At 37.9% G+C, this 26,070-nt stretch overlaps 1 protein-coding gene across 3 annotated transcripts in view; it reads left to right on the top strand.

Moving 5' to 3' along the window:
- prkg1a (protein kinase cGMP-dependent 1a) overlaps nt 1–26,070 on the top strand; it is a 128,719-nt gene that overhangs the window by 16,620 nt on the left and 86,029 nt on the right. For all 3 annotated transcript variants that reach the window (XM_079843715.1, XM_079843714.1, XM_079843716.1), the window contains exons 2-3: nt 6,246–6,412; nt 22,677–22,790. In XM_079843715.1, coding sequence (XP_079699841.1) covers nt 6,246–6,412; nt 22,677–22,790 — 281 coding nt within the window. The remainder of the gene's footprint in view (nt 1–6,245; nt 6,413–22,676; nt 22,791–26,070) is intronic.

Here is a 26,070-nt window from a genome sequence, read left to right as displayed (position 1 = left end):
CACTTCAGCGCCGCCCACGTCCCGCCTCTTTGCCCATTTTCTGTTATCTGGGAGTGACGCGCTGCCAAGATGGCAACGGCCATCTTGTCCCTACTTTACACTTCAAAACTGCTCATCAGAATCCTATGGGTGACGTCACAGACACTACGTCCATATTTTTTTACAGTCTATGGTCTCTAGGGAGAAGATCCAGCACCTGGCCACATGGTGCACTGAAAATAACCTGCTCCTCAACACCACCAAAACGAAGGAGCTCATCGTGGACTTCAGGAAGGAGTCAAGAGGCACACACGACACCATCCACATCAATGGAATGGCTGTTGAACGTGTCTCCAGTTTCAAGTTCCTGGGGATCCACAACTCGGCGGACATGTCGTGGACAACCAACACCTCCAGCCTGGTCAAGAAGGCTCACCAGCGCCTCTTCTTCCTGAGGACACTGAGGAAGAATCAGCTCTCCTCGGCTATCCTGGTGAACTTCTATCGCTGCGCAATAGAAAGCATCCTGACCAACTGTGTCGCAGTGTGGCATGGGAGCTGCTCTGTTGCGGAGCGCAAGGCACTGCAGCGGGTGGTGAAAACTGCCCAGCGCATCACAGGGACTCCACTACCTGCCATCGAGCACATCCAGAGGAAACGCTGCCTGCATCGAGCTCGCAGCATCCTCAAGGACTTCTCTCACCCAGCCCACAGACTGTTTTCTCTCCTGCCCTCCGGCAGGCGTTTCAGGATCCACCGGACCAGGACCACCAGACTAAAGAACAGTTTTTTTCCCCTGAGCTGTCTCTTTACTGAACTCAAACCCCCGTTGATCCACTTCCCTCATAAACTGATAACTCTTCTACCTCACATCCGCCTTCACTTTATTTGCACTACCGACTGTTTATTACAGTAACAACTGTTTACTTATGCATTTTGCACTACCATACCGTAACTGGATTATGCTCATTTGCATTGCCGACTGTTATTTACAGTACCAACTGTTTACATTTGCATTTTGCACCGTACTTCTAACTGTAATATGCAATCACTTTCCACTGCACTTTTACACTTTTTTCGGATAGCTTCTGTCCATAATTTATTGCACTACCTTAATCCACTGCCATATTCCTCATTTTTGCCTAACATATCTTTGTATACCTCTATCTGTAAAATTCTGTTTATAGTAATAGCCATCTGTATATTATATTATATTCATAGTACATATCCACCTGTAAATTCTGTTTATAGTAATAGCCATCTATATATTTATTCACTGTACATATTCACCTGTAAATTCTGTTTATAGTAATAACCATCTCTCTATTTATAGATATATTTATATATACTCAGTACATATCCATGTCCTGCACTTATGCAAACGTTGTATATCCTGCACTTGCTGCTATTGCACTTCTGGTTAGACCTAAACTGCATTTCGTTGCCTTGTACTTGTACTTGTGTAATGACAATAAAGTTGAATCTAATCTAATCTATGTAAACACTAGCGATGCACACACCTTCACCATTAGCTTCTTCACCTCCGGCTCCACGTCAGTTTACGTTCTGAGATAACACTGATCTAGCGGTTGGGTTTTATACAGTCTGTGGTTTAAACCGAACACAAAGCCACGAATCTTAGATGTAAATAAATAAATAAATAAATATCGATACAGTGTTTTTGAGAATCGATACAGTATCGCCAAACATAATATCGCGATATTCACGTGTATCAATATTTTCTTACACCCCTACTAAATATCATGATACTGAGTGATGTACCACTTTTTTCCTTCAGTATAGTGTTTTTGGCATTTGAATGTCATTCACAGCATCTTTGTTTCATAATTGCATCTGGTTTCTTCCTGTTTCTGTGTCATTCTTTTTTTTGCATTTTCCTTTGCAGTGGCTTAAAATGATGAAAGACCAGAAGTGTTTTTTTGAAGTCTTGATTGAAATGTCTCTTCTGAACTGTTCTCTGACATCTGGACTGTCTGAGGTCTTTTGAAATATCAAAGATCTGAAGTTCTTTACCGATATAGGAATGTCTGCATTGGACTCTTTGACCTCTATCCACCTTTTTCCTAGCCTACTGTTTTAGATTATGGGGGGCACTTCCGAATTGTGGAAGTTCCTCTCAAAAAGACTGAAACAAAATAAATAATTTCAAATCATAAGATTGTGCTACAAATAATACTTATCATTTTGACTGAATGAGCTGTAAAATGTCCTTCATGTTTTATTTTCAAACGTCAGGGTAATAACATAACGCTTGGTATTTTAATGTGACATGGTATAGCAATAATATCTACAAGAGCTCCTTTCAGTCGCTGCATTCTTTTCCTCTGGATTATTTCCTTTTGTATTCTGTTGTAACAGAATGGGGAAAAAGACAACATATACTGCACATTTGGTGCCTGTTCTCCCGATTTAATTTACAATATGTCCCATTAATTATTTACTGAATGCACTAAGAATATCTTGTTTTTCTCCCCAAATCCTCACATCTCTTTCAGGTTTGTTTTTCACACGGATCCTTTAAAATGTAACTGTCTCCCCTTTTCACTTATAATCCCTATTAGCAGTGTTTATTGGACTGTTTCTAAAGCAGGTAAATACAATATTTTCTGTCAAAATGACAGAAATCACTTTGAAATATCACTCAATGTTCCACTTAACGCGACAATAACGCATTAACAGTTAGAAAATAGTGACTTTTAAGCATGCTCTTATTAGACCCTATTAGTCACCCATATAGTTCAAGCCAGGATTGCAGTTTTTCCTTACACCAAACATTAGCGCGTCCCCTGCCCAATAATCACAAAGAGCTTTGTGTTTGATCAGACCACACGGGCCAGCCTTCGCTCCCCACGTGCATCAATGAGACTTGGTCGCCAATGAGCCTGTCACCGGTTCACCACTGTTCCTTCCTTGGAGCACTTTTGATAGATACTGACCACTGCAGACCGGGAACACCCCACAAGAGCTGCAGTTTTGGAGATGCTCTGACCCAGTCGTCTAGCCATCCTATTTTGGCCCTTGTCAAACTCTCTCAAATCCTTACGCTTGCCCATTTTTCCTGCTTCTAACACATCAACTTTGAGGACAAAATGTTCACTTGCTGCCTAATATATATGTAATGTTATGCCTGATCGGTGTGTGTGTGTGTATATATTACACACACTTATTTTTAACTTTTAATACTTAAGTACATTTAAAAATCAAGTATTTTTGTACATTTTACTCAAGTAAAATTGAAAGAAGTACTTAACACTTTTACTGGAGTAATGTATTAGCGTATCTGTACTTTTACTCCAGTACTTCGTCTACCAATGGCTGTCGGTTAAAATATTAGAGCTAAAACATCGACATAACATCATCATGGGCATCAATCACTCTTGAGAAGAGGGAGAAAATGTCAGCCTGAGGGGCTTCAACATGCTATCTGTCAGAGACAATAATGTGCATTATAGTTAATGCATGCAAGTATAAATTTGTTCTTCACTCGCTGAAACTAAATCAGAATGATCAGGGAACTGAGTGAAATACTTCACACTGCATGCTAAAGAGAATAAAAGGCAATCCAATTGAAAAACTTTGCCCGGGGTAGTGTACATCATTCAACATGTGTTGGTTGTTGGTGGAAATTTTTTTTATGCGCAAACTACGCATTCTGATTCTGACATTATTGATTTGAATTTTTTCAATCATTTTCTATTTTCTCCATTTATAGTAATAAGCATCAACAGTGCAGTTTTCATACAGGAGTAAGCTTAAATCTAGAAATGAATCAACATTCATTTGTCTCAGGTTATTATGCACTGTCATGTGCAGTATGATCTGTTATCTGCCATAAGACTTTGTTTCCTGTTTTAGCATTCTGTCTAGAAAATGGACATAATAAACAGAGGAAGATATGGCCATTAACTCATTAGCACACACATCTGATGACCACAGAACTACAGATGGCTTTCCAATGAGGCCACAGCAGTCATGCAGTGAGGGCAGAATATGTGAATCAGTACAGGTCCTTGGGACCATCCTTCGCACTGGGAATAGAGAATTAATTCTCCAGTTCCAAGTATTAAAGTAATAGTTTCAAGAAATAATATTCCCTCAATGAAAAAATGTTGCAAGACAAACAAAAAGCCTACTAATGAGCAACTTTCTTGTAGGAATTTTTATGTGCAAGATCTATTTAGTGTATTTGTACAAGACGTCCATGGCTTTCTACACATTTTCTTTGCTTGGCATACTTTGTCCTTTTAAGGGAGACAGTCTGTCAACCTGTGATGTGAGTATCCTTCTGAAAAAGGCAGCAGGTTCAAGTCAAACAGGGACTAGTTACAGGATGATGCAGAGGTTGTCTGCTGTAAATGAGGCCAGTGAACTCTGTGCTTTTACTGGATGTAAAACATCTCCTCTGACTGTTCCTCCAGAGAGCCAATGTCATCTAGAATACAGACTGAGTCTGGCATACAAAAATACCACACACACGTTTTTGCTAAACTTTGAAGCAGAGAGATGAGTGCATTTTATGGTTAAATGGTTAATATTTTTTTTTATGCATCAAATTAAACAAGTTATGTCTGTAACTGTAAGACTTTTGCTCTAATGTCCTGCTTCTCATATATTTCTCCTAAAGACCCTACTAATCTCAAAATAATCTTGCATATTTCTCATCAAATTCCTCCAACAACAAATGAACCGAGCAATGCCGACCGATCACATTCATTTTATAGCTCTTTAATTTTATTGCATGTCAACAGTTGTCTCATTTGTTTCTATTTTTATATTTTCCAAGTTAAAGTCAATGCAATTTTCCTCCGGGTGAGACTGTCCATGTGTGTAAGTGAAATACGCTGTATGTAAACTACTGCAGAGATCTTAAAAAGGCCTATTTATGCTCACAGCGGAGCATGTTTGTGGAATGTAAACACAGTGTGGTTCATAGGTGAGCGTTTGTGGGTTTTAGTAACTAAATCAGATGTGTGGCGTATGTCCAGGTCTACAAAAACAGACCAAGTGCTGTAACAATTATAGGCTTTTTGTTGCGGAGTGCTTGGAAGTGTCATATAAACAGCGATAATGAGATTTGAAGAACACACTCCATCTTTATCAAACAAGGTTTTTTCCAGTCACCATCACTTGAGCAATTAAATGTCATTTTGCAGAACTAAATGGATTTGCATAAATAATGACTTGAGTTGCATTTCCAAACAGGTTTCCGGAACACTCTGCCCCGTCTGACATTTTTCAGTCAAACAGATCCCACTTCAAAATGGCAGTGCAAGAAGTTCTGTCTGACTGCTCAAAATAACAACAAAAAAGCAACGTTTTTATAGGAAAAGAGAGTTACCATGTTTTCACTTTTCATTAGTCAGTCTCTTCACATTAGTGAAGTATTTTATCATGGGAAAAAATAGCTTTACTGAGGGACATCTGATATTTCATATCGTTAGAAATATTTTTGTGTTCACCTTGTGTGGGAGGTTACATTGACTTTTAGTTTAGGTGTGTGTGTGTGTGTGTGTGTGTGTGTGTGTGTGTGTGTGTGATGCAAACCTTTTGAAATCCAAATTTTCTGATTGTCTACTGATTTTTGTTTGTGATGACGTCCAGCACTGACTAAGAGACTTTGTCTGTTTACTTTTATCTCCTGAAATATCCTCTTCATTTCATATTTTTTTTTAAATCCACATTCCCTGTGGATTCATTCCTGGAGCATCTCATTGGCAATGTTCAGATTACTATCATGCAGCTCTTACTATTTCTACAGTGTGTGTGTGTGTGTTTGTGTGTCTATAGTTTGCACTACATTTGCCAAAATCTATGCAACATGGCACATTGCATTGGATGCTATATTCAACAATACAAAGTGTTCTGCATTGCCTTGCAGTTTCATGTGATTAATGAAACTGTCACCCATGTTAAGTAATATCGATAGTGTCAGCTATTATTTTTTTTACATCTTTTTATTTACTCATAGTTTGATTGAATTGCCAAAAGTTAAGATGAAAAGTAAGTAGACACCACAAATTAAATTTGCACATAATCATAATGAGGGCATATGACAATTTAGCATGGTACTGTTTGAAATGTATATTTTTGCATAATGCATTTTGCTTCACAAATGATTAAATAGTAGTAGAATACTATCTTAAATAATAGGCAGCATTAGCAGTAAGTTTTCTATTTCAGGTAGACATTACTATGTTAAAGTGTTGTCACAGCCCTATCTAACACCGTTTTTCTGCACTTTACAGGTCAAAGGAACTGATCAAGTCAGCTATCTTGGACAATGACTTCATGAAGAATCTGGAGATGTCTCAGATCCAGGAGATAGTGGACTGTATGTATCCAGTGGACTATGACAAAAACAGCTGTATTATTAAAGAAGGGGACGTGGGCTCCCTCGTCTACGTCATGGAAGGTGAGACACGGGAATGGAACACATCCTTTTGAGAGAGGGAGAGTGAGAAAAAAGAGAGAGAATGTTAGTCCTTTAAATATGTTCAACAAAGTATATTTCACCCAAAATTAAAATTTTGTCGTCCTTTTCTCACTGTCATGTCTTTGAACCCTTAGTATTTATGAATATGCATAACAAAAGGAGAAATTTTGCACAATGTCTGAGCTGCTCTGTTTAATTCAATGAACCTTCATTGTGAGTAACTGCCAAAAAAAGCTCCATAAACTATCAAACAGTTTTCTTTACCACTTATGTTCTGTCTTCCAAAGCATCTAAATAGGGGTGTGACAATAACCGCATCACCGCAATATCGCGGTAATGAGATGCCTACCGCGATGTGAGGTCATCACTGTACTTTAAAAAATTTTTTTTTGCTGCAGTGAAAGTTACAGGAGTGCATATAAAAAATAACAAAGTTATATAAATACATTTTATTTCATATTATTGTTGTTAATATGTTTATTATGTTAATAATTAGAATTTTTTGAAAAGCAAATACGAAATAGAAAATCCTGTGAATAACTGGGCAAAACTTATGGAAACGCCAATCAATGCTCTGAATTGCTGCCCATTTACATGATCAAGATAAGAAAAGACTTTATTGATCCCGAGCTGGAGAAATTCGTTTGTTAAAGCAGCTCCAGATACAACACAACAGTTGGCAAAAATACACATTAAATAAAAAAATAAAGAAATGGAGAATAAGAGCATAATATAGGCTACAAAATAGACTGCTATAGACACAGCCACTTGATTGGATGGATTGATGTGAACATTGCACTGGCCGCGAAAAGGAGGTAGTGGCACGGTGTAGAAATAAATACATTTTATTGCATAGGATGAAAGTTGCCAGAACATATGACCTTAATGTGCTACGAGCACTCCCTCGGAGCATGTATTCAGTGCTGCAAGCAACATTGTCACTCAGTTAAGATCCTCTCTGAAACCAGACAAAGTGAACATGTTGGTTTTCCTGTCATGAAACATGAAGACCAAAAAATGGGGGTCGGGAAAGTGAGGTTAACTCCCAAACCGTGAGATTAGTTGCTTCTTTACCACGGTAAGAAAAAATCTCATACCGTCACAGCTCACATCTAAAGCCGTATGATGTTTTTGTGTAAGGAACAGCCCAAAATTGAATCAAAATGTCAATTTTCTGGGTGAAAAAAAAAAACCTGTCCAAAAAGTGTCTATAGTGCCAGATGTCAAACTCCGTCACATTTGGGTTTCTGCTGTAGATCCACTGAGTGGATCACGAATATTGAACCTATGATTAGATATGTATTGATTGGGTGCCTGTTAAATTGATCCAGTCAGAGCAACCAAATCCTCTGAGACCTGTTAGCTTTTGACCTCTCCAATATTAAAACTTCTACTGATATGTAGAGTAGATTGGCCTGACTTTTATTTTTATTTTTTAGTGTCTCTTTTTTAGTTGTTTTTAAATTAGGAATCTGGGGAACTAGAACTACATTAATGATTTACTAAATATTTTACAATAAAATACACAAATGGTCTTCTAACATACATAAATACATAAATGCAGGTTCAGTAATGATTCATTTTTGTTTACACAACAATGATTAGTTAGTGCTTGTAGGCAGTGCAGTGAAGGAGAGACGTATACTCACACTAGGGCCCTATTTACACTTGGTATTAAGATGCGTTTTGGTCAATCAGATCACAAGTAGACAAAGGATTCACATTTACACCTGATGTTTTAATCCGTCTCTTTTGTCCACTTTCAACCACTGCTGTCCTGATTTCTTTGAGGGGAGGGTCTATGGGTGGGTAAATGTATGGACATTTTCAGCTCTTTCGATCTAATGGACGAAATAAGCTCACACAATTTACATATTAACACGACCGGAGAAAACAGAAATATTTACAGAGAGCAGTAGCTTTCTGCTGTGACAACTGCAAGACAACACCGAACATGGTGAGTACGTGTTAGAAATCAGGAATGGTGAGAGAAAATAGTTTGGTATGTTTTTCGTATTCAAACCATCCTTGGGTCTCCAGCTAAAGTTTAAATCCTCTCTGGCTAGTGCGATTCCGATAATGTTTCTGCATTAGGTCAGGAGTTGGAGAAACACATTGACCACATGAGTATTTACACTATGAAAGCAATCCGGTAAAATGCGTTGTCGACTGCCTCTGGAAGTTGACGATAGTGGACAATAGGGGTGGGAATCGCCAGAGGCCCCATGGTACCATATTGCGATTTGTAAAAAAAATTGATTTATGCTGAGTATTGCTATAACATATTAATACTGCATTATGAATAATTTTAATATTCATAATGAAAAACACAAAAACAAAACAAAGTACAATGACAGTCTTGTCATTCAGCTCCTCACCTTTGTGATGAATGAAATCTGATTCCTGCTGCTGGTCTGTGCTGTGACTCTCGTTCGGCTTACGCTGCACGTACATTTTTTTTTTATTGTAGTGTCTTTTCTCTAACTGAACTACTATAAAAAATCAAAACTATGGTGGTGGCTGTGCCGCAGTAGGCAAGTGATGTTACCAGTGTTGAACACCGGCAGCACTGACTATAGCAGCAAGCCTATTGTGTTGACGAGTGCGCTGACAGTGTAGATATGGCATAATATCTTGGTTTGAATTGAAGCAAAGCTTCTTTGATTGTAATTGCAAGCGAAAGTTCTGTTGCAGTGCACAGCTGGCTTAGCCTGGTCCTACCAGACTCTCGGACATTTCATTTGTACAGAGAGTTTGGCCACTCTCCATTGACAAGCGTTAACTTCCTTAAAGGCGGGTACTCTGTTGAAGTTTAAAACTATTGGATCTGCCCAGAGCCACTCTGGATCTGCCATAACCAATTGCTAACGTTTGGTCATGACATATGTCATCTCAAACTAACTAACATCAACGTCATCGTTCTCAGCCACTCCCTCTGTTCGCTGATTGGACCAGTTAAAATTTGACCGGAGAAAACCAGAGAATATACCGCAATCCCAGACGGAGTACTAAAGGAAAATTGAGCGGAAGTATGTAGGAGGGTGGAGCCAGGCTACAGCTGGCTTGCACTTGCGTGTCAAATCAACATGTGTAACTAACGTATAAACATGGACAGAGCAGTCTACGGTCATAAATATGTGAGAAAACACTTCCTGCACACACAGCTCACTGTTCACATTTGTGTGAGCGAGTCATGTGATGTTTTTGATTTACAGTCTGAAAGAAATATTTAAAATTAGTATTATTATTATTTCCTGCGTTATAAGCGCAGAGCTTGTGGTAAAAAAAATTGGCACAATACGAGCTGAAATTCAGTTCCTGAAAATATTGATACTTGCTGTCCTTGTATCGATACAATATCCCCACACAAAATATTGTGATACTATGATGTATCTCCCCCCCCATAATAATATTATAATGCTGTGTATAATACTATAGACACAGCCACTTGATTAAGAGATTTATTTTTGATAGAATAATTACTTTATAATTTTATTGGAGTCTTACACACATGCTGTACAGTTACTCTGAGCCGTGCATTCATTTTAGTAATGATGGATATTATGGGAGTGGATTGCTTCAAATTGAATTAAAATAAAATGAATTGCTAATTAGAACACAGAAATAAAAATGTAAAGGGTGTACAAATACTATAAAATCATGAATATAAATAATAGGGGATCATGTTTTTAAAAAAAACACACATTTCATTTATCTATTATAACTTTTATGTTGGTTTGGTCGTTTGGCTGTTGGCTGGTCTTCTTATGAAGGTCCAGAAACTAATTTTTTTTTATTATTATTTCTTTTTTTTATTACGTTGCTGTCTTGCCGCCAGCCAGTCGCTGCATTACTGCTCGTGGTTGAGTATCGATGCATCTGCCCTCTTCAGGGAACACAGGAACGCACAGTAATGTTAGACCACTTAATCCAGATATTTTAATCCAATCCGCAAATTCGTTTGAAGAACCAAATTAGCCATAGATCAGTTATCACGATTAGAAGATCTGGGATCTGTCAAATCATCTCAGATGTATTAAGCAAGGTACGAAGAACGGACCCCAGTCGTGATCCAATCGACCAAAGTGTATCTTACTACAAGGTATAAACAGGGCCTAGGTGACCTGAAGCACGCTGGAGGATGTTTGAACCCCGAAGTCTGGTTTGTTTGCCTAGTGTGATCGCTTCTTATGGTGCCCCGTGCCCTGGCCCTCTTGAAGAGGTGGGGTCGAGGTCCTGATCGATTGGGCTTCGGCGCAGTACGCATGTAATCTGATCGCTAACCATGCCATAAACAGCTTTTACTCTAGTGTGCGCTACTGTCATCATTACGACAACAAACATCTATTACTACTTGGATAGTACACTTTTCTAATAATTCTAGTATATTTAGGTTCATAACGGACATGAATGATGAACATGATTTGTAGTTTGCAAGTAAGCTGCATATTCCTCCATCAAAGTCAGCTAGTCTAGATACGTACAGTGCAATTAAAGTGAAAATTGTTGCGCTGCATAAGTCATAAATCTATTATAGAGTTTATTAACTAAAAGCTCTTTTCTTCAAAACAAAGTTAATCGTATGGAACAGTAAGTGCAGGCCAGCGGGGGAGTGAGGAGGGGGTACAATTGCGCTCAGGCTCGGTACAAGGCAACCGTGTGAGTAGTACGCCCTTAGTTAGAATGCAATCCTCATCATTTAAGCAATGTTTAAAGTGAGAGTATGTCCATAGCAGGGATGGAAATTAACTTTTTTGTCCACCGGCCACTGTGGCTGGTGGATTTCAAAATCTACCAGCCACTCAATGTTTTTACCAGCCACTTTCTTGTTTTTAACCGGTTAGTAATTAATACTACAAGCTCTACAATACTTAAGCAGTTTATTTAATCTCAAGTCTCAATTAAATACTGACATTTTCTCTTCCTCTCTTATACACACACAAACCATGAACTGATATACATTTCATTAAATGAGTAGGGCAGATTAATGGATGTGGCATTTGGATGATTCGTGGTCTTTTATGGCTTCCAGTTTTAGGTTTTTAGTCCCAACAATGAAACTATTAGTTTTGGCATCTTCTGAAGCGTGTTGACGACACACTAGGGTTGCCACCTTCAGTGTGGCAAAATAAGGGACACCCATTCACGACAATATAAAATGTTATATTATTTTACATTTGATAATTTAATTTATTCAAAAAGAACTCTTTAGTGGCCTATTTGGTGCACTTTAAAGGGATAGTTCACCCAAAACTAAAACATTCTGTCATAATTTACTCTCCCTCATGAGAAACCTGTATAATTTTCTATGTTCTGCTGAACACAAAAGAAGATATTTTGCAGAAAGTTTGTACCCAGGCTGCTTTGGGGGCACCATTGACTTCCATAGTAATCTTCCTGTGTGTTCAACATAACAACGAAATGTATACATGTTTGGAACAACTTGAGGGTGAGTAAAATAATGACATAATTTTCATTTTTGAGTGAACTGTCCCTTTAAGCAGTCATTCTGAACCACTAATCACTTTTTTGACAATTCTGACAATTCTATTTTTTTATTAATTTACTTAAATTATGACTATATTATTATGCAATTATTTGTCCCACTTTTATCTAAATATTATTTTAATAAATGTCAAACTTTATATGGCAGGATTATTTATTATGTATGATTAAAATTATACATTAATAATAACATTAATTAGGCTATAATCTATTAATTTTAACAAGTCTAAAATATATATAATAATTCTGTCTGCCAAGCTCTGATAATGTATGGAATTAATATTATATAAATATATTATCCATTTAAAAAAACATTAGGCCTATACCTTTAGAAGCACGGATGTGTCTTTCACATAGACCGGTCTGTCAGCGCTGCTGCTTTAAGTCAGACAGTCTGAGCTACTGAAATGCTTCACTGCAAAGTGTGCAGTTCGCCTGAGGTTCATCACGAGTTACTGGACAGACCCATTGATACCTTTTTTCTATTCAGGATGCGACGCGAGCTCGATATGTTTTTAAAAAAACGCGTAAGTTTACAGCTCATGTTCTCGAGACTCCGCCGCTATGGCAACAAAGCCGCTAAAACGCAACCACGCGCAAATTAACTTCTCTACTACTTATTGGGAATTTGATTTGTAACGCCACATTTTTTTTGAAGGTGTGCCTCCTCTAACAGTAGGCTATGCTATTTTTATTTACCCGCCACGGTGGCCGGTAGGTGAAGCGAGTTTACCCGCAACAACACAAAATCACCCGCATTTGGCTGGTGGCGGGTGCTAATTTCCATCCCTGGTCCATAGTCAAAATACTGTATGTAAACACTTATTGCAAGTACAACAGACCCTGACTGGGATCTGACTGAGAATATAAGCCTACTTTTCTGTCCATGTGATTTTCTTCTATTTTTGTCATCGCGAACATGGTCTCACTAATTAATTTTTGTGCACTTTTTTTGAAGCATCAGTGTTATTTGATCTGCAAAGGCAGGTTAGGATTGTGTCAGCCACCTGTCTCTGATGTCATTACATCTCTCAATACATCTTTCAATTTCTGTGGTTTAATGAGACCGAAAAGCTTTTGTGTTTTCTTAGGATCACTGGATTTTCTCAGTCTTTCCTCTTTGCGTTCTGTAGGGAAAGGAAGAACACTTGGTTTGAATTAAAGGATTTCGTTAGTCATGCTCCAGAGATTCGATGCTTTTGTGGTACAAATTGGGCACTTGCCCAACACACCATATTCTGGCACAAGCCAATTAGAAAGAGTGTCAGAGTGGATATCGTCTGCATGTACTCCCAGAACACATTACAATATGTTTTTCTCTGTAATACAACAAATTAGGGCTGTACGACTAATCGAAAAATAACCGAAACCGACATTCAGAACCTCTAACCGAAGTATTTTTCCCATGTCGGTTATTTCGGTTAACGGATGTCCCGTCAGTCACATCAAGTGCAGTTTGCAGGCACACAGAGAGATGCAGGAGCAGTTATCTTTGTTTATAGATGCCCAGAATCACTATAGTAACTGCATGTTTTACACAGTTTATAGTATACAGGTCAGTTAATCGCCGTTCTTATAGCCTATACGCGCTGCCACCGACACACACACACACACACAGACGCCGCGCACAAGCCGCGAAGCCAGATCGCTTTCACTTTTGTGCTCCTAAAGTCTGTCAAGTAAATGCATTTAAAGGCTTGCCAGTTTCAACATTTAAAGCGATTGTGCACTATTCAAAAACAACAATACATATCCGTTCAGTGCTCAGCTTCTTTCTGTGACACAGAGAGCCGAGCCGTGTCGCGTCTCTGACAACGCGCGCGCGCCCTGAAGGCAGACCTCTTTCACCTGCGTCCTCACAAAGCTTTGTCATTTGTATGTGTTTTAAGCCCTGCCAGTTTGAACATTAAAGTGAGTTTAGACCATCAGATGTGTATAATGTTGAACTAATGCCTGATATATTGTGACAAACGAACACTCAGACAGAAGCTCGCACATCACGTGAAGATCGCGCGCAGAAACGCAGTGTCAACGCTGTCCTGTGACTAAAGTAAAGTCACTAAAGTAGCTTAGAAACTCAACCGTTATAGCATATATTTTAATACCTTTTTGAAGTAAGTACAAACCACAGCTTCATAATGAATAGAGACGGTATGAGTAATTCACACACACCATCACTCTCATTAATGCATTCAAATAAATGTAATGTAGGCCTACTGTGTCAATTTATCTGTATTTGATGTACAACAAACAGAAATCAGCCCCATAGACAATAACTGCTGAAAGTGAACCGTTTCCTTCAAGTGTTTTAAAATCACAAAGAAATGCACCTTTTTAATAGAAAATATTTACAGTACAAACCTTATCAGGAACTTACTCAAAAACCTTACGAGGGCAAAAAATGAAGGAAAAAAAAAAGCAAAATAATCGTTCATTAATCGTAATCGAGGTCAAATGTTTAATTAATCAAGGTTTTTATTTTTGGTCAAATCGTTACAGCCCTACAACAAATAGTATAAAACGTAGACAAAACCTATTTGAATCCATTTAATCTATTATCTCAGCATTAGCTCTCCCACATTAAGTTACTGCCATAGAAAACAGCAGCTGATCAGGAATAGCAAAAGGTTTTGAGAGAATGGAGATGGGGGAGAGAGGGAGAATGGGGGATATTCCTTTGAGATTTTCTATTAGAAAGAGAAACCAAATTTTCATAGCAGGGGTTCTGTCATTCAGATTGAATTATTTACATGTGAGACAGGCTAAAATGGACAATTCAGACAGGAAAGTGAAGCAGTAAAGTGCTTGAGATGCCAAATGACTCCTATTCAATGATCCTCCATTCAGATCATCATCAAAACCAAGGTCTTCATTCTAGAGTAAAAGGTCAGTGATGGAGGTTAGAGGATCAATAATAGTAATCTGAGTTAAACTGACCAGCATTTCCATTTGAAGCCCAAAATCACATTAAGCGAGTCCTGTATTTTTGGTTCAAATTAAGCTTTTGTTGATGAGATATATCAGGGGGTGGATAGAGTATTTAAGTTCTCAGTCACACAAGAGGGACGTTTCAGCTGTGATAATTAGTTCGGCCTTGCGATAGTAGGGCCTAGACAGGAAATGATGCCCTGCATGCTATTATTGTGCCTTGAATGTCATATTAGCCTGTGTGCTGAAGTTGCCATGCTAATTAGCCCCAATCTGAATTAATAAAGACATGCTTAAAGGACTGTAGATAATGTCAGCTTTAATATTGCAGCTTGTGTATCTGATGCATGATTTCATACTACCCAAAAGTAATTTACCAGCATCCATGAGGAGAAGCCGACCACAGAAACCCTCCATATGGAAAGAGAATAAGTGTTACTATTTAAAGACATGAAATCAAAATTGACCCCATGCATGACTAATCAGGGCACATTATCTTCTATAAAAAATGTTTTGATCAAAATGTCATTCGTTTTCCAATCTCTGAAATAGTGGTTGACTCATATGTTTCAGCACCAGTTAGTTTTCACCACAGTTTTGAAAAATGCTACAAAAGTGGCCGGCCAATTTTGTAGCATTTTCAAGAGAGGGAAGAGGGGAGATCGACGACAACACCGCAATGGCTTTTGATTTCAGATTTTGCTCTCATTGAATGATCGTAAAGCCGCTCTGACGTAAGTTTTCGGAGACACGAAAATGTTCGTATTTTCAAAATGTTAGTTGGTACGAAAGAAATTTGCACCTGCTCCCTACCACGTGTAAATGGTGCGTAAAACATTTGAACGTTCTATGTTCTAATTTAGGCAAACTGATGACATTGCATTTTGATGCACTATGTATCATACTAATATTTCAAGAGTTGATTTGCCCAGTCTTTTTTAAAACATTTTTTACACTGTTAATGTTGGGTAATAGGCAGCGCTCGTCACTTTCACTTTTTACCAGGCCGTCCAATCACAGCGGAGGAGGGGCGGGACAAAAACTATACCGACAAATCATCCCACTTGTACACCGACTGAACAACAATAATGAAGTTAAAACGGTTTTTTACTGCATATTCTGTAATATTCTTCAAAATGAGATCCTATTAACACATTACCGCCATGGATATTCTGTATCATAGCAACCAAAGTATCTCAAAGCGCCCTTGCAAAGCGCTTTCAAGCGACAACAGCTGGCCATTTTCAGAAGAGCACCAGGTGTTTTTTAGCTGGCTAAAAATGCTTTGGTGGACACACGATAATTTAATATTTATTGCTAGGCATATGGCCAATTAGTCTCTTTAGCTTTTATGCAAAATACTGGAGCCAAACCTGAGAAAGAATTCCAGAAGATTCCACAGCGTTCCTGGCCACGTCATTTGCAGTTGTAACTCATGGGCGGGGATTATGCTAATTATGAATGAGGGTGTACGCGCACCCTATTTACGAATGTTTGGAATTCATTAAAGGGGCTATATGCAACATTTTCCCCAAAATCAGCGTAACAATAGCCTTTTTATTTGACCATTTATGACTCAAACATCTCCTGATGAGCATACTGACAGCTTGTCCGCTCACAGTGGGTGCACCTATAAGCCTGTATCCTATTTTTCCTATTTTCTGTCGGGTCGGATTTTTCCCGCGCTGTCTGCGGATGTGACGTCACCACCGCTGCGAGAGCGAGCAGAAAATAAGAGCAGTTCTGTTTTTTGGCCACAGGTGTCAGTCGCAAGTTTAAATTTCAGAAAAACGCATATAGCCCCTTTAATATACACACATTTTACTACTGAATCTGTGGTGTACGAAGCGTTTGTGAATCTTTTGAGAGTTTTCGTAAAAGGTCCATTTTGCGCGCAAATTACTCAGAATTTGCTTGTATATTTGCGAGTTTCATGAATGAGGCCTATTGAAAAATATTTTTAAAAAAGTCTTGCAATACACCATTTACACGCAACAAAATGAACATGTATTACACATGGTTTTGTAAGCACAAATCCATATATCCTGTGGGTCACCTGTTTTGCCAAGTCAGACATGTCCCTGGATCAACATATTTTGATAATTTTGGACAGGGATGTTCTGGGATCTACACTGTCAGAAGAAAAGGTACAGTGCTGTCACTGGGGCGGTACCCTAAGGTACAAAACCAAAAAGGTACTAATATGTACCTTTAAGGTACTAATATGCACTCTTAAAGTACTGATATGTACCTTTTAAGGTACTAATATGTACCATTTAGGGGTGAGTAAGGTACAAAGATGTACCTTTTCACTTTTGTACCTTAGGGTACCACCCCAGTGACAGCACTGTACCTTTTTTTCTGAGAGTGTAGTCCTAACCCTAACCCTATCCCTATACCCCTAAACCTAATCTTACTCATAACTTATCCCTAAAATCAGTGGGAAATAACAGGTGAACAACCCTGGTTGTAAGCCTAAACTTGACATAAACTGTAAACTCGTCCCTCAAATCTGATTGGTTGACTAGAATGTTGTTCCAGGATCAACAACAATGGTGTAATCACATTCACCATATCCTGAGGCAGCTATTATTTAATGAACAAATAATTGCACAGCCGTTCGCACTTGCACTCTGCATCGGAAATGTATATGAACATGCTTTTGCATCTTCAATAACTTTTGAGGCCTAATTTGCATACTTTTTCATAAGCCGTTTGATCTGTAATTGGACTGTAAAGACCGGTAACTCACAGTGTGGATGACTCGTGTTTGTGTCTAAGACTCAGTATCTAAATTTAAACTTGGAATATGGAAAGGGCTTACAATTCACTAGTTTTCTCCTACGATTAAAACTATCCGATAGTAACATTGTCTTTTATTACAGGGGTCTTCAACAGTTTTCAGGGCAAGAACCCCTTAAGTGATATAGACATGGAGCAGGGACCCCCAATACAAAATGTGTCAAATAGAGCTACATATTAAATGTAAATGCTTCGATATCACCATATTTTATATTAAGAGAGTAGATCAGAACTATGAACATTATTGTTGCTACAAATGCATCACTCTCTGTATATTACTTGTCATTGTTAAAATTGACATTTATGCATCATAACAAACATCACAATTTATTAGTTGTTTTAATTTATTAGTTGTGTACAGTTGTTGTAAATTAAATTTTACTGATCAGATGGATAATTAAACATTTACCTGAACTTTAGCTTCAAATTTACTAAAACTTTAGATTTTAATTGTACGGTGAGATGGACATCTGGAATTAGTGAGGGTTCTTCAGTAAAGTGCAGATGTAATGTGTAAGCAACAGCTCCACCATAACAACAATAGCGATGTACAGTGAGACATTACTTTTACAATTAATTTGCATGGAATTTAAAAAATATATTGATACAAATCACTTTTTCTAGTAATCTATGATTCTGCATTTACATTACACTTATCTTTTTTGACATGCCATATTTTTGTTCCGGGCTAGTTATCACTGTGTCAAATGCAATTTCGAGAGTGAAACACAAATGAGATGTCACTTCCAAAACTTTGCAGCGTGGCCGTTGTTCCTCTTAGCAGCATGAAAAACAATACTTTTATGCAATGGATTATAGCTATATAGCCTCAAAAGCATGAGAGAGTGCTCACTTTACAATCACAATTAAGCTGTCACTCATCTCAGTTCGTGATCTCACAGCGTTCCATTAAAATCAGTAAAGTTGTCTACATTGCATAATTAATCTCTTACTTGCATTGTGTCTTTGTTTATTAATTTGAGGTTACGCGAATGCGAGCAGAACTCCGCACTCAAAAACTCTGGCATTTTGAGTGGTGACTGGATTTTAACTTAAACACCTGTTTGGCCATTGCATTCAAGAGATCAACAAACATGTGTGATTGGCCACATTGTTCACCGCTGTAAAATGTAACCCATTATTTGTGATCAAACAATAATTTGGGGACCCCCGGTTGAAAACCCTTGTTCTGTGATGCTAAAATTTCTGACAATTTAGTTTAGGGTTTAATATCCAGTGTGATTTTAAAATGGCTGTTGTATCCTATATATTTTACTTTCTGTAGTCTGACTTGTGAAACGGGATATTTATTGAGGAAAAAATTGTAGGGTGGGATTTTGGAGTTGGAAATAAAGTAGGCGTTACACAGCTGGTTGGCTATAGGGGCTAGGTAAGAGGTACCTAGCTAGGTAATGTTACATCAGAAAATAAAACCCTTTTTAGAGACTGAGCAAGGTATATACAAATAGAATAACATGCACTGATGAATTGAGCACAATATGACCATTTTGATTTCAGACTGACATTAATGATGACAAATGTGCAGGCAGAGATTGACCATAGGGCCCATAGTCCTCTAAATCCAAGGGGGCCTCAATCTGTAACCAGTTTTTCCAACAATGACTCATTCCAAACCTCCAAATCACTTCATGCTGAATGGATTTATTCAGGTAAAAAAAGAAAACTTGAATAGAATCAACTGATGGATAAATGTTCTGTTCTCACAGTGTTGTTAGTTTTCATTCACTTTATAACCATCAGAACCATGGTTAACCAGCATGAAAGGTTGCGGGGAGAGAGTGAGTGAGTGCAGAGGTGGTGCTACAAATAATCATTATCTGTCACTGACAGACTGGGTTGTAAATTAACCATCACTTCCTTTTTTATTCTATATCTATCAGTAAATATTGTGACACTTGGTATTTTTTATGAGACATTGTAATCACAAGAACTTCTGTTGCATTTAGTCTTATCAGGTGCTATGCTGCCTGTTCTTGGCTTCTTTTTATTCTGCTCACTCAATATGACAGATGCCGTCTTGTGATTTGGTCACCCAATTTAATGAACAGTCTACAGGTGTGCACTTGTTTCTTGTCCATATCTCTCTCTCTCTCTCTCTCTCTCTCTCTCTCTCTCTCTCTCTCTCTCTCTCTCTCTCTCTCTCTCTCTCTCTCTCTCTCTCTCTCTCTCCTCTCTCTCTCTCTCTCTCTCTCTCTCTCTCTCTCTCTCTCTCTCTCTCTCTCTCTCTCTCTCTCTCTCTCTCTCTCTCTCTCTCTCTCTCTCTCTCTCTCTCTCTCTCTCTCTCTCTCTCTCTCTCTCTCTCTCTCTCTCTCTCTCTCTCTCTTCATTTGCTTATTTTTCTTTACAACTTTTTTTCCTTAACTTTTAATCCATTTTGCATCCATCTAAAGAACAGACAGTCATCAGACCTTATTTTTTTAATTCTACTGTATTAAAAAAAAATTAAAAGTATTAAATGAATATAAATGAACAAATAAATATCAAATATTTTCGATGTTTTAAATACATTTTTCAGTAAATTAGTGTTTCTAATTTACGCACATTACGCACATTTTCAGCATCCATTTACTGTCACGTTTGGAAAAAAAAAAGAAAAGAAAAAAAACGTACCCCAAAGGAACTGAAACGTTAGTGTTTATAGGGCCTAAAATGAACACTCGCCAAGCACCAAATGCAAGTAAAAATCTGTGTTGGCGAGTATATGAAACCGTGTCAATCGCCAGTTGCCCAGTAATATTTTAATGAATTCAAAGTTGTGAGAACATGAAAGTGAGCAAATGTGAACAACGTTTGGAACAGTTGACGGGCCAGTGCTGCATCGTCACAAACGTTTAAGCTTTGCCAATTGAAATACTCAAGCGCAAGAAGATGCGAAAGGGAACTTCGTTACTCGCATGCTGTTTGAGAAGATTAGCCAGTGTTATTTTACGTTTTAATTATTTAATTTAATATCTGTACCTGAAAACGACTGTTACTTGTCTTTTAATAATGTTTTAAATGTATATTAGTTAGGCTAGTAGTTTTAGCTGTGGTATTCGAAATTGGAATAGAGGATTGTGAATTTTTACTGCTGTCTAAAATGTTGGTGTCATAAGCTGCCTGTTTTTGCAAAACGAGTTTCATGGCCAATAAAAAAAATATATTGAGCAGTGAAACGCAATATAAACAAACCAATAATATCATAGGCCGACATGTTTCACTTTGCACAGTCCAATCAAATCCCGATGGACAAAATGAAGTCCCGCTCTGCATTTCCTGTTCAATGTTTTTGTTTTGCTCAGATGTACAGCATGCAGAGTCCATTTCAGCCTGCAGTGTAAACATAAGACAATCTCCCATCATTTAATATCTGTCTTCAGCGGCCTTATCTGCAGTCCGCTCTCTTTATTTCATTTCATGCATTATTTCATTCCTGTCTGTTTGATCACTTAGCATCTGTCTCTGAGTTATTAATGTTTGTTTAGTAGAGCCCATGTCAGGGGAACATCTCTGTCTCTCTCTTCTCTCTCTCTCTTCCTCCTCTTCTTATCTCTGTGAATCATAGGTAATAGATGTTTGGCTGTAGGGCATTAATAGTAGTTGAGCTGCTCTGAACAATAGTGCTTAATAACCATGACAGAGCAAACATTATGAGCCAGCCAGAAGGAGGGTTACCTGTCATCTTACAGTGCCAGGCATTAACATGTCGCTGTGTGGCATCACAAGAGATTTTCCATTCTTTGCCAAAGAATCATATTAGAGTGTGTTGGGACATGTCATCCGTTGTTCACAACAATGTCCTTGACCCTGAGGGTCATAGCTTCCTGTGTCTGTCAGAGGAGGAACTGGAGGTCACACTATTGGACATTATTACTTCCTGTTGTGGTGGTGTGTGTGTATAAGCTTTGGGATAAACATTTGAGACACTTAAAATGACTACAACTCTTCAGTGTGATCAAACCCTGGGCTAAACTTTACAACTTCATCCCTTTTCATGCTCAGTCTTCTCTATCCTTTTGTTTATATTTCATTAATGTCTGTATTTGCACTACATTGATGTAATTGAATTAATGTTCTATTTAATGAATGCACATGCTGTAGATATTTAAGCTTAAAAACTTTGACTTTATGAATGTCCTATTTGACTATGTCGTGCGATCTTGATAAACTGTTCATATTTAATTTCTTAATCACCCAGATAGTCACAGTATAATTTAATGTTGGCTTGTTGTGGGTCACTTTTTAATCAATTCTTAGCCTGTTTTGAATCTTATCTCACACTCTGACAGAAGTTATTTGCATGTTCTAACCTCTCATTTTAATGTGATCTTAAAGCATTTGATTTAATGATTAATTTGCTTCCCTTGTGTATATATGCTTACACTATTTGATCAAAAATACAGACATTTTATTTTAGGCATTCTAGTCTTGTCCTTTTACACCCACTGTCTTTTCGTTCTAAAACCTTGATATGACCTTCACGCCTTTTCCATCTTTCCCTGCATCAGTCGGTCTCATCTCTCATGGTCTTCTTTAACCCGTTTCATCAACTTTCTGTGTGAAAAGTGAAACTCAGCTGTTGAAAAGTGAGAAAAGGTGCTCGACTTCCTGTTATTCTGCTCGTAATGTATCCTATCAGCCCATCTACAGTTCACACCTCTGAGAGAAAGAGAGAGAGCAATAGGTGTATTTTAATGTGCAGTCTCACTAAAGGTGTGTTGAAGGCTGTGATGTGTGCTCTTTCATGAATCTTAAAACATCACCAGTCGGCACAGCATATCTCATATCTAGCCAATCATTTCTGTCTGTTCTCTCTCTTGTGTGTGTGTGTGTGCGTGTGTGTGTGTGTGTGTGTGCGTGTGTGTGTGTGTGTGTGTGTGTGTGTTCTGGTTTTAAGACTTAACTCACAATTAAATGTGCATCTAAATAATTTCAGTATGTACAAATGTTGTTTTGAAGTGTCTCGTGTTGTTTATAGTTGTGGTGTGTTTTTTTATTTTTATTTCAGAGGGAAAGGTTGAAGTGACTAAAGAAGGATTGAAGCTGTGCACTATGGGACCAGGAAAGGTGTTTGGAGAGCTCGCCATCCTTTATAACTGCACCAGGACAGCCACTGTGAAAAGTGAGTTCACACAGACCACAGTAATAAATAAAATCATCCTGATTTTTGATTCTGAGTACACAAGCAAGGGACATTTTGGAATATTTTTTTCCCACTACATACATGGATTAACACAATATGAGTTTATTCTAGGCCACATTTCCCAGTCTGTCAGCATGGGATTATTAATTCTCAGTATGACTGAAGACAACCAATCACTCCATTTGTGATGATGATAAAGACAGGAGGCCAGATTGAGAGAGATGTGAGGAATGAATTAATATTAGGGTACAACAAATTAATTGTGTTCAGATATTCTAGGCTGTTATTGGTTATTTTATACTTCATTAAAAGGGCTTAATGTAGAATTCAGAAACCCTTGTTATTAGCGACACCATGCAGTTGCTGTGTTGTGAATTTCAGCCAGCAACTTATTGCTTTTGCTCGCACATATGCACACGTAACAGGGACTAAATGTGATTCAATGCCCGAAATACTAATGGCAAAGTTATTTTCCGTTCCTTGCTTGGAAGTAAAAAGAAGTTGGAAATACCCTTGCAACAATTTACTCTTAATGAACATCCAGACGCCATCCATGTGTGCTTAGGCCTGTCGCAATAATCAATATATCGATATATCGCACAATATATGTACATGACCTCAATTATTTTTTGTGACGCAATATATCGCCAATTATATTTACATGATAATGAATGTCACCAACATTTTACTCGATTGTGCTGTCATCTTGTATGTTTTCTGTGACGGAGGCAGAGCGGTTATCGACAGGTGAATCGAGTCGTTATAGTGTTTTCCTGACAACTACTGACAGTTTGGAAGAATAAGCCCAAATGGACTCGATTTCAAAGCCGCAATCCCCTGTTCCGGTGCACATATAAATGTCAACGCAGAATGACGAGTGTTAAAGCCGTTTCACAAGGGAAAATGTTTATTTACTATTTATTAAATTTTTTATTTTGGATAATATATTTTTTACCCTTAATTTCCATGATCTAAAGAATTAAAAGGTTGCATTTGAAAGTGTGTAGGTCTACTTGCATTATTATGCTGTTATATTAGGATTATATATTCAGTGGCATAAAATAGTCTTAAAATGACAATAATATCGTTTATCGCAATTATTTCTGGGACGATGTATCGCGAAACAAAAAGTAGTTATCGTGACAGGCCTATGTGTGCTTTGTGCTTTCCTCTCAATAACAAAATAAACACACAACAAAAATGACTGAGAAAACAGAAGTTAAGAAAGTATTTGATGTGGATATGTTTGCACAAGCTCTGCAATTAACCGGCATCATGACAACAAATTACATTGTTATGACATATAGATCTGGCTATGTGAGACTATAGTTTGAATGAATCTCTTTTCTTTGCATGACACATTCTTCACACACAAATCAACAGGCTTTCATATCCAACCTAGGATGTCGAGGGAAGGTCTTTTTTAAGTTTAAGTTACAAGCTTTTCACACACTGGCAATGAAAATGCGATTTTATACATGATAATTCTTACATATAGCCCCTTTAAACTTTGGCACACAACTTGTCTCACTTCAACTCACCACTTACATTTTCATTAGGCTTTTCCATATTTATAAAAAAGCCCCAAGTTGCTTTAAAAGCTAGATGTAATTCTGTAATTAGCAGCCAGTTTACATAGCCATAATTAATGTCCACTGTTGTCCTATAATTCTAGTTCTTTCCCCTTTTAACAAGATCATCTCATATGCACAGGCTTGTGTGCTGTGAATTATTTGCAAGCCTTTCTTTCTCATTTATTATTCCATTCTTCTCTTCGTTTTATTTTTCCTCTGAACTATTGTTCTCCTTCATGCATATTCTCTTCTTGCCTTTGCTTCTCCATCCTCTTTCCCTCCACTTTCTCCTCCCCCGGCTGTGTTTATGGTGTCCCTGCGCTCTTCTGCTCTGTCTCTGGTTCTCTGGATAGCGTCTGGGACAGGAAGTGGGCTGGACTCTGATTAAGGGACGTGCATGTGTGTGATCTCTCCATGCGTGTCCAAATGCAATGTTATTTCCACTTCAGTTCATGTAAATTGAAAAATTTCCACTATTTTAAGCATCTGTTGCATGTTGTTGATTTACCTAATTGTACAGGCTTTCATAAAATTGCATTACAGAAATTGAGGGAAAAGTTGGAATTATGTTTTGAAATGATTATTTGTGCATCTTTTAATTCATGTAATGAACATTAAACCAGGTCATTTTCACACAATGCGCACAAGCATACCAGAAAGAAAAAGCATACCAGAAATGTTAATGCTCTATTTTACATGGAATTGTAGCCATAACCAAAAGGTTATTCGTCTAGCTAGTTTTTCCACCTCAAAATTATAATTTATACAACTTTTGCATCTCAATTATAAGCACTTCCACAAAAATACAAGCTTTTTATTACTGTTTTTAAACTCTAAAACTGTACACAAATCTGATGGACAAGCCGGCATTATTTTCTGTGATAACATCATTGCATGATAGAGCTTAAATTTTATTTAAGCTTTAACAAAAACAGGCTTTTCTTTTCTGTTTTTAAACCCTCATACTGTACACGTATACAATTGCATACTTAGAGTTCCATTAAATGTCAGAATGTAACTTGCCCCGCAGTGTTTGTGCTAGACATGAATGATACCTCAAATTGTGTGGCCTTTGAGGAGAGCAGCACTATTTGTTTTCTAAGTGATCTGACAGTTTTCAAACCTTTTGCAACTGCACATTTTATACTGGCAGGCACCACTTTTCCTCAGAAGAAGTTTGCATCTGACAGTTTTCAAACCTTTTGCAACTATACATTTTATGCTGGCAGACACCCCTTTTGCTCTGAAGAAAATGCCATCCGAGTGTTTGCATAGCTGTGTGTATGGTTATTCATCTCTCTTTCCCTGTCTCTTTCTTTCAAACACACACCTTTTTGTTGTGTCTGGTTTCCAGTGGTGTCTGCATGTAAATGAGTCCTCAGGAGAAGTCGTGGCTTAGAGCATTAGAATGCACAGGGGAAACAGCACAGATATGTCAGCTCTTAAAGTGGTTTTGACCTGTTGTGATCTTACCCACCCTACAGCTGCCCTGTCCTTTCACAGCTATAAACAACAGAGCAAAGCAAGAGAGAGCAGGCCAAGTGCTTCACAGGACACACAAGATAGAGGCTCTTTATCACAATACTCTGATGTAATTATTGAACTCTAGTTGATGCTCTACAGATTTTATGTGAGAAGCACTGTGTAACGGGCACCTATATAGTTACCTTTTAAGACGCCTCCTT

This window comes from Gobio gobio (assembly GCF_949357685.1).
Source record: "Gobio gobio genome assembly, chromosome: 18".
Classification (NCBI taxonomy): Eukaryota; Metazoa; Chordata; class Actinopteri; order Cypriniformes; family Gobionidae; genus Gobio; species Gobio gobio.
Note: the sequence above shows the minus strand (reverse complement) of the source record. Positions and strands in the feature narration are given on the sequence as shown.